Raw genomic sequence first — 10,208 nt, 5'->3', positions numbered from 1 at the left:
CAGATCCACTGTACATCGACTGAGCTCGAAAGTCAAGACGAGCCCAGAACCATACTTAATTTTAGTTGAAGTTATTATTACTATCTTATATAGTATACTCCTTGATCAACGCCTTGGATACAACGCCGTTGGTTAGCTAGGGACAACGATGGAGTGCTTCTTTACCCAAAAGAAAGAGATAATTAATTAGCGTCGCTTTCGGCAGATAGACAAAATAACTGAAGATAAACGTAGTAACGCCGACGAGATACCGGCCTCCAATTCCGGCGTCTCCATTTGGCACATAGTATAGGATTGGAGAGGAACTGTGGTCTACCTCCCTCCTGTATAAACAAGAACTGACGCCGAGACCTCTTGCCATGGCCGCACCACCCTCCCTTTCCTGCCTTCTCGAGGAGCCTCGCCGACTGCCGCCACCACCACCACCCCAGGACGGGATAGATACAGAGGCGGAGTGGAGGGATTGGGCGGAGCTGCCACGGGATGTGTTGCTGGCGGTGCTCAGCAGGCTGGACCACATCGAGATCCTCATGGGGCCGGACATGGTGTGCAGCCCATGGCGCAGGGCTGGTACGGACGAGCCCGAGCTGTGGCGCCGCATCGATATGCGCTTTCACTATGCCGATGGCTTCTACCTCAACTCGAGGAAATTGCTTCAGATGGTGAGAGCTGCCATGAGGCGTAGTGCGGGTCGGTGCGAGGCCTTCTGGGGCGGGAGCTACGTCACAGAAAGGATTCTCTCCCTGGTCGGCAACGCGTAAGGATTTCTTGCTTGTTTACCTTTTCGATAAGGGTTGTGCTACCCGTTGGCCGGGTGATGTTTAGAAAATATCCGTCACCTTGGTAACTGTTGGATGGCGAGCTCGGCCACCGTCTGATTTTCTCTTCATTAGCGTGCACCAGCCTTTGCAACACGGCTCGTGTTGCACTCGACTCTTTGCAATACGAGCCTTGTTGCGTTCCTACTAAACCTTTTTTTTAAAAAAAAAACAAGACATGTATTTAAGAAACATAATGAAACAAGGCCTCTGTTGCAGAAATAGAAACTTTCATTGTTGCCCTTTTGCAATGAGGGCCTTGTTTTTCCGTTTCGAAAAAAAATAAGGGCCTTGTTTCACTGTCATCAGAAATCACTAAGTCTTACACACACCAACTATTACAAAGCAACAAGTCCCGGCCAGCATATTAGACGACGCACACCCCTGCAGGGTGATGGGGAATCAGAGTCTCACACCCCTTTAGGAATGCAAAAGCCTCGCAGTCTAGACGGGTTCAAAGCTAAGACTGGAGCTTAACCTAACAAACACTGATCTGAGAGGTCTCATAGGTCAAGTTCTCGAGTACGCACGTAACATCAATACTACTAAAGCATTCTCCAAAACGAACAATGCTACTAGAACAAGTTCAGCCGAAGAAACAAAGACCAGGGAGGAGCAGACAAGTGAACAAAGGGAGAGCTCCCAGAGCAGCATTGCAGAGCCGTAATTCTATGCGCCATCCTCCATCCTAAAGTTGCTCGAAAGTCTCCTGTAATCTGCTCAACTTTTCTTACGCCCTCCGTCATTATTCTTCGACTTCTTGGGTTTATCTGCAACACGGGCCAATCATGTAACATTTTAATCATCATATTAACAGGTATACATGGATCAGATATCCTTTTCTTATCAAATACCACACTATTTTTAAGTTTCCACATAGTCCAGAAAACTGCTGCTATCCCCACTGCCACCAGGGATTTTTTTCTTCAGTTTTCCAAACTGCTTCAACCAAATCCCAAACAAATCATGAGTGCTGTCAGGCAATTGTTTTATATCAAAACCATATTGAATAATATTTCACATCATTTTCGTCATGGAACATTTCAAGAATATATGATTAACACTCTCAATATGCATACAAAATTGGCAAGTGTTATCTCACACCCACCCCCTACGAAACAGATTATCTCTAGTTAAAATACTATTACGCAAGACCAACCAAATAAAGACTTTCACCCTAGGTGGCATCTTAGTTTTCCATAGGAATTTATGTGGGTATTTAATCCCATTCTCAATCAGGAATCTATAATAACATTTGACAATGTAGATTCCTTTTTTGTCTAAGGTCCAGGAAATTCTATCTCTGTCCCCACTCAAGACCACACCAGAACAACTACCTTAATATGCTCCCATTGTTCCAAAGAATCCCCATATAAGGTTCTTCTGAAACTAACATTACATAAACTCTTGTCAAACATATATTTGACATATTTATTTTTATCAAAACACAAGTTATATAATCGAGGGAAGTCATCTTTCAATGCTCTATCATTAACCCATCCATCTTCCCAAAATCTGACACTCTCCCCATTCCCAATTTCAAACCTACACACTAAAAGAAAATGATTTTTCTGCTTAGGGATCTAAGACCAGAACTGGGAGTCCCCCTATCTGTATTTGGCAGTTGCCAGGCCCTCTCCCTTCAAATATTTGTTGAGAAGGATATCTTTCCAGAGACCAATACTATTAAAGATTTTCCACCACCACTTTACCAATAATGCTTTATTCATTAAAGCTAAGTTTTGTATTCCCAATCCTCCCAAATCTTTAGGCCTACACACTTCAGACCAGCTCACCAGATGATATTTCCCTTTTTTCCTTCCTCTTCTTGCCATAGAAGTCTGGCTCTAAAATAATCCATTCTTTTATTTACCCCCACCGGGAGCCCATAAAAGGACATCATATAATAGGGAATCCCAGTGGGAGAGGATTTTATCAAGGTGACCCTACTAGCCCTAGCTAATAATCTTCCCTGCCAATTCTCACACTTCTTCTCCATTCTGCTTTCAGGGGGGCCCAACTTTTGTTTTTGATTCTTTTCTTGTGCAGGGGCAGCCCTAAATACTTCATTGGAAAACGTCCTATAGGGCAAGTAAATACTTGGGCAAAGCTTTATTAGCAACCTCCCCAAATAAGAACAACTCACCCTTACGAAAGTTAATTTCAATCCTGACATCTGTTCAAACAAACAGAATATAAATTTCAAATTATGTGCACTTTAAAAATCATCTTGCATTAGAAAGATTGTATCATCAGCATACTAAAGCGTGTTTATTCCTTTGTCAGCATTTTCCTCTAATACCCCTTTCACCAGACCACTTGCTTTAGCCCTATTCGTCAAAATAGCTAGTGCATCAACAGTCATAGCAAAAATCAAGGGTGAAATGGAGCCCCCTTGCCTCATACCTTTGTGTGTAGGAAATATTTCCCAATATTATCATCTACCTTAACATGCACACCCCCCTGATAGTATGCATTATCCTGTCAGTCCACTTATTTGGGAATCCTTTTGTTTTTAACATTTGTAGAATAAAAGGCCACTTCACTTTATCATATGCTTTTTCGAAATCTACCTTAAAGAGCAGAGCACTCTGCTTTTTCTATGGATACTATTCAAAGCCTTATGCAACATGAGAACCCCTTCCATAATGTATCTCCACTTAACAAATGCAGTTTGTATAGGGGATATGACTTCATTAGCAACTCCATTTAATCTGTTCATTAGCACCTTATTAAAGATTTTGAATATAACACTCAGTAGACATATTGGTCTGAACTTTTGAATATGATTAGCCTCTTTAGTCTTAGGGACTAGTGTGATAATGTCATGGTTTAATCTAGATATATCCATGTTACCACTATGGAAATCATCAAAGAGTTCTTTAATATCATTTTTAATGAGATCCCAAAAATAATAATAAAATTCAGCAGTGAAACCATCAGAGCCTGGAGACTTGTTATGTGCCATATCAAAAACAACAGTTTTAATTTATTCCATTGTGAACTTAGCAGTCAACCTATCTCCAGCCCCTCTGGGTATATTGGCAACATTATTAGTGCCCAGAGCAATGTTTAATCTTTCTGGATGTCCAAATAAGTTTTTATAATAATTTGTGATATACTACATAATGTTTTTCTCCCCCTCTATCTTTCCTTCATCCTGATCCAAACTATTGACTTTATTTTTCCTCCTTCTGCCATTAGCTTTAGCATGAAAGAATTTGGTATGACTATCTCCTTCTAGCAGCTCATCAATTTTTGCTCTTTGTTTCCAATTTGCCTCCTCCTGTTTCAAAAGCCTACCTAGTTGAGATCTTAGCTCCATTTATTCCTACCTATCAGCAACAGTTAATCGACGAACCTCACATCTTTTATCAATATCATCCAATTGTCTCAAAATATATTTTCAGCTCTTTATACCCGGCATTCATATTTCTACTCCACCCTTTTAGTTTAGGTCTCAAATTCCTCATTTTTTCCTGCCATCTTTCAATACTAGACCCCATTATATTAGGATAATTCCAAGGGTCTATTACAATTTTGTCCAACTCGTCCCTTAGAAACCAGGAATTTTCAAACCTGAATATTGGATCAGTTTTAGGCAAATCCCCTATATCCATAAGCACGGGAGTGTGATCAGATTTCTCCCTATCTAGAGTTGTCACTTTAGTCATACGGTAATTTTCCTCCCAATCAACACAACATAAAATCCTGTCTAATTTTCAAAGTAGGGTTAGGTAGATTATTGTCCTAGTTATATTTTCTACCATGTAAATCAAGTTCTCTCAAGCCAGCATGTTCTATGATAACATTGAAAATGAAACTCCAATTTCTGGTAGTTTCACGCTTGTTTTTATCTAAAGTTTTTCTGATTATATTAAAATCCCCTCCAATGAGGATGGGATTTATACAAGCATGTATTGCCCTAGAGAGTTCAGCTAAAAAACTAGCTTTTCTCTCAGGCTATGCATCCCCATATATCAACACCAGGTCCCATATAAACCTAGTTTTAACATCATGCACATTCATTTTGATATAATATTCCCACTTGTCTTCAGAGATCACATCTAGAGGAGTATAGTTAACCCCCAACAAAAGCCCCCTAGTTTCCCCCTGGCTGGTACAAAGTGCTAATGAAAATCCCTGCAAGCACAAATTGCTTGCAAATCATTTCTAGAATAACTTTGTCTCATGGTCTCCTGTAAACCCAGAAAGTCAGCTTTCATATCCATCACCATTTCCCTCAAAAAACCCCTTTTTAAATCCCCCCAAAACCTCACATATTCCAGAAAACACCTCTCATTAGCAGGAAGAAAGGACTATTTCTTCTTCTTCCCTAGTTTATTAAAAGAATTAATACCAAGATTAGATTTTCCTTTAGAATTCTGGTAGGTTCTGCTTTTATTCTTCCCTTTCTTATGTGAGTAAAGATGTTTAGCTTGTTCCCAAACTTTATCTTCCTCATCCTCTCTATCAGAATCTTCTTCCGCTTCTAACAAGTCTTTAATATCATGTTCCCATGTTTCAATTACATGGACCTCCTCTTCAATGTGATGGAGTTTTCTTTAGAATTATTACTGAGCCACAAGTCAATTCTAACCTGTTCTATTTTTTAATGAGATAGATACTATAATCAATCATATCAATTTGTGTCCCCAGATCCACACCTACCCCAAAAGCTATTTCTAGCAATTTATTTCTGTGTGTATTAATGAAAGTAGGAATGATGGAGTCACCATATTCATCCTTGCTAGCAGCTCCCTCCCTAGCCATGCCTTCAACATTCAGGTCTTCCTTGCCTTTCAGCCTTCCACATCTTCTGAGCATCTCAACATCTTTACTTTCCTCAAGTTCCCCTTTCCTAGATTTTTCCAATCTTTTCCCAAATGACTCTTCTAATTTACTGTCAAGTTTTAATTTATAGTCGGCTTCTCTCTACTTTGCAGGGCGCCATCCTTGAAGAACCTTCGACTCATCGAGTGCCGTGACATTGTGGACTCGGCCTTCAAGGCGGTGATCACAAAGTTCCCCATGCTTGAGGAGTTAGAGATATCAAACTGTATGCACCGCTTCCCAGAAACACTTGAAGTCATAGGGGATGCCTGCCCTCTACTGAAGCGCTTTCGACTGAGCCAAAGGTCCTTCTACAGTGAAATCGTAGATGACAGCGCAGCCATGGCGATCGCTAGCATGTCGGAGTTGCGGTCGTTGCAGCTCACGGCTAATTCGCTCACCAACAGTGGTTTGGAACTCATCCTTAATGGTTGCCCGCTCCTAGAGTCTCTCGACATCCGGTCTTGTTACCATATTTGCATGGACAATGAAATGCAAGCAAAGTGTGCTAGGATCAAGACTTTGAGGCATCCTGAAGACTCCATGGATGATTATGACCTGTCGTTTAATTATACAATTCCCAGACCATGCTGGTCTACCGAACCAATCGAATACTCTATGGGCTGTCAAAGTCCTTACTAGTGTTCATGGTATGTACCGACAGAACAACCACCCTGCATTTGCTTTGAGATTCGTGTAATTGTGACCCACAGTACATTTGTATTTGTTGTATTCCTTGTGCCTCTCATATGTACATCAATTTGAAGTTATTTCATGAACTTTTACTGGTAATCAAGTTCGTGCAGGTAAATGGGTGACATTATTGCTGCTCTGGTCCAATTGTAGTCTCTTTATAGTGTTAGAAATATAATTGGGTTTAAGTTAGAGATAAGAAGATAGAGATAGAATTAGTTTAAACCACATGTAACTTGTCTTGTATTCCAAGTCTCTATCCCTCTTATACTATATATATATATATATATATATATATATATATATATATATATATATATATATATCCCACACCTGGGTCAGATCAATACAACAACATAATATTCAATCATCTTACAATTTCCATATGGTATTAGAGCGGTTAGTCTCACGACGCCGATCCTAGGTTCCTATTCTACTTCCGCAGCGCGCCGCCCCAGGGAGATTAATCTCTCTTCCCGGGGGCGCGGCACCCGATCGATCAAAAGATTAGATCGGTTCCATAGATTATAGATTAGATCAGTTTCATATATTAAGTCAATTCTAATTTTCGAAATTCTATTAGGTTAGTTTCTCTTTAGCCACAAATAAATCTGAGGATCCTCAAATTCTGGTGAAAATCAGCGCAAGGTTTGTCGCGGCGACCTCACCCACGCAGCCGCTTGAAGTCACAGGGGCAGCGGACAGCTGACGATCCCACGCGGGGCTTCCTGCGTCATCGTCTACATTGACAGCAAATCGGCATCTCGACGGCCTCGACAATACATATACGGCTCCACGACTCTGACAGTATCTGCATCAGGCCGGGACGAGCCGACACGAACTTCGTCAAGCCACGGTGACCAGGCCCAGCCGCAACGACGACGCTCGCGCCCCGATCACGGGAGGCCGAAACCTCCGCGAGCAATTGACTCCACGTGCGGAAACTGCAGCGCGTATTCCTGCAGCGGCTCCGCGACCTCGATCCAATCTACATCGACCTCTTCTGCATCAGAACAATGCCGCGTCGATCTGGCCGATAGGTCGGCCTCGTCCAAGCAATTGCGGGTCTGTTTGGTTGGTGACTAGTGTGGCCAAGCCAAAGTGTGGCTAGCCACACAAGTATGGCAAGCCACACAAGTGTGGCTAAGAAATTGAACGCCAAACTTTGGCAAAAGTTGGCAAAAACAATGTTTCTATGACAAATGGGCCATATAGATAATAAAGTGTGGCAAGCCAAAGTGTGGCAAAACCAAACATATACCAACTAAACTGTAGCTGCTAAATTTTAGCTTGGCAAACTATGGCTGGAACCAAACAGCCCCTGCATCTCCGACACCAGACTGTCACGATCACGGCCGCGGCCACAGGTGCGCGCCGCCCGCAAGGCTAGGCCAACACCGAGCGCTTGCGAACACGCGGGCGCCGTCGGATGCCATGCACGCAGGTACCAAGTGCACGTCACGGCCATCCAAGGGAATTTTTATGGTATGCATGCTTGCAGCCTGACGGTGACTGCAAGCCGGGCTACCACCTCGGCTTTGACTCGCCCGTTACGCACCAGCGCTGCCACAGATCCGAAGGCCGCAGCAACCACGCGCGCGAACGACGCGCGACCCATCGACTGGACCTGCTGAACCCCCCACCGACATACACCAGAGTACCAGACGATCTACTCCTCTGCCAACCCTACCATGCTCGAAGCTGTACAACTACGTCAGGCTACGAGCCAACATATTTCTTCCGCACAACACGGCATCGACACATCGTTACCGTAGAGGACCATCGACACATCGTTACCGTGGAGGACGCCTTCAAGCGACTTCATCGTCGACACGCCGCTGCAACGTCATCACCGACACTTCATCGCCAAGGTCTTCTCAGCGTGGTCTTTACCAACATCTTCGTCAACACACCGTTGCCGCCTCGTTCACGAGATGAACACTTAGCATCCTCTGACAAACTTTTCTGCAAGACGCGACCTCGACGACGGCAATGACCACGTCACGACGACGGCATCGACTGCGTCATTCACGACGGCACAACTACATCGATACGGCGTCACTACAGTGACGACCCTACACGGCCACACGATTCTGGCAAAACCGATGTGTGCTCGATGGGCTTCCTCCGGTCTTAGCAAAATCGGTGGACTCATCACCGACGGCACCCTCTGACATCCGCAAGGTGCATCGTCCACGTCTGCAGCTCCGTCATAGAGCATTTTTTTGCGCCTCCGGCTTTGTGCGGCTTCATCATCCACGAAGACCACACCATCGACCATGACTACCTTGATCACGGCTACATCATCATGATCGGCTACCTCGACATTAATGGCTACGTCTACAGCAACTCATCGGCAACAACTCCAGTCAACAGCGTCCGCCTCGTCACTTGCGTCCACGACACTCCCGCCGTGACTGCGGGAGGGAATAGAGGAGAAGGCAGGAAGGCACCAGAAGGGGACACAGTCACCGCCCTAGGTGCCAACCCATCAGAGACGCAGTTGATGATGACGCAGCGGAGAAGACGATGAAAGCGCAAGACTTCAAATCCAGTCGTACTCGTCCGCTTCACTCCCGCTACGACTGAGGGGGAATGTTAGAAATATAATTGGGTTTAAGTTAGAGATAAGGAGATAGAGATAGAATTAGTTTAAACCACATGTAACTTGTCTTGTACTCCAAGTCTCTACCTCTCTTGTACTATATATATATATCCCACACCTGGGTCAGATCAATACAACAACATAATATTCAATCATCCTACAATTTCCACATATAGAAGTCTTGCTAGTTTTTCCTCTTACAAAGCTTGATACTACCAGGAAGACGACTCCAAGAAATTTCATTGTAGCTCCTAGATGTAGGAGTTACTTTGTAATTTTTTGGATCATGGATCCAACACAATGTACCTGTAGTTACAGGTTGCGTGTACTAAAAAAGTTACTGGTGTTTCTAAAAGAAATGTAAACTCAAAGGTCACGCCATCATTTTTAGCTGAGATGACATAAGGTGTTGGATGACTCTGTCATTCTCTATCCCCCCCCCCCCCCCCCCCCCTCTTGAAAAAAATGTTGCATTCTATTTCTTAGTGATCTTTTACATGCTTCACATAGTATAACTCTTTCCCGGAGTCAATGTTACCACTGGATTGGTAAGTTATCAGTGTTACCACCGGATTGGTGTGTAAGTTATCAGGTGTGCGTTACGTACGTTACCACACTATTTATCCAAAAAATGACGGCGGATATGTTTTCAACAACTCTTTTTTCTGGGTCAAAATCGTCCAAAGTTATCAATGTTTGTACATAATTTATCAAGTCCGTGAGGCATAAAATTATCATGATATACGCATAAGTTAGTGAGGTTATTCCCCACAAAAATAAGTTAGCGAGTTATACTTTTCAGCAAGTCTTTCCTCAAGTCAAAGTTACCATGAAATTTGTGTGTAAGTTATCAGGTGTGTGTGTATGTATATTACCACACTATTTATTCAAAAAAATGAAGGTGAATATGTTTTCAACAACTCTTTTTTCTGGGGTCAAAATTGTTACCACAGTAATTGTCAGTAGTTTTTTTCTAGGGGCCAAAATGATCCTCATTACCTACTGTTCTTTTTACCACCCACAAACTGCTCAACACGAGCATGGCAAAATAATCAGAAATACAAAAAAATTGGGCAAAACTAGGGATCGATCCCTAGGCTGGGTTATAATTCATAGCACTAGCCACTTGGTAGTAGTTAGTTTCATGATGTCATATCAGCGCGAGGTTTTTTATAGGCAGAGAGGCATCAGGCTTTACTTGGTTTGCAGCCATGGTTGCTGCTCGCGACGGAGCTTCACCCTAAATTATCAGGCTTTCC

At 43.0% G+C, this 10,208-nt stretch overlaps 1 protein-coding gene across 1 annotated transcript; it reads left to right on the top strand.

Moving 5' to 3' along the window:
• Nucleotides 1-222: 222 nt before the first annotated feature.
• LOC125524216 (putative F-box/LRR-repeat protein 23) lies at nt 223-6,443 on the top strand. Its single transcript, XM_048689285.2, has 2 exons — nt 223-757; nt 5,765-6,443. The coding sequence occupies exons 1-2, from the start codon at nt 360-362 to the stop codon at nt 6,291-6,293; spliced, it is 927 nt and encodes a 308-aa protein (XP_048545242.2). The 5' UTR covers nt 223-359; the 3' UTR covers nt 6,294-6,443.
• Nucleotides 6,444-10,208: the final 3,765 nt, after the last annotated feature.

This window comes from Triticum urartu, chromosome 7A, assembly GCF_056163025.1.
Source record: "Triticum urartu cultivar PI428250 chromosome 7A, HENAU_Tu73, whole genome shotgun sequence".
Classification (NCBI taxonomy): Eukaryota; Viridiplantae; Streptophyta; class Magnoliopsida; order Poales; family Poaceae; genus Triticum; species Triticum urartu.
This window is presented reverse-complemented; position numbering and strand designations above follow the sequence as displayed.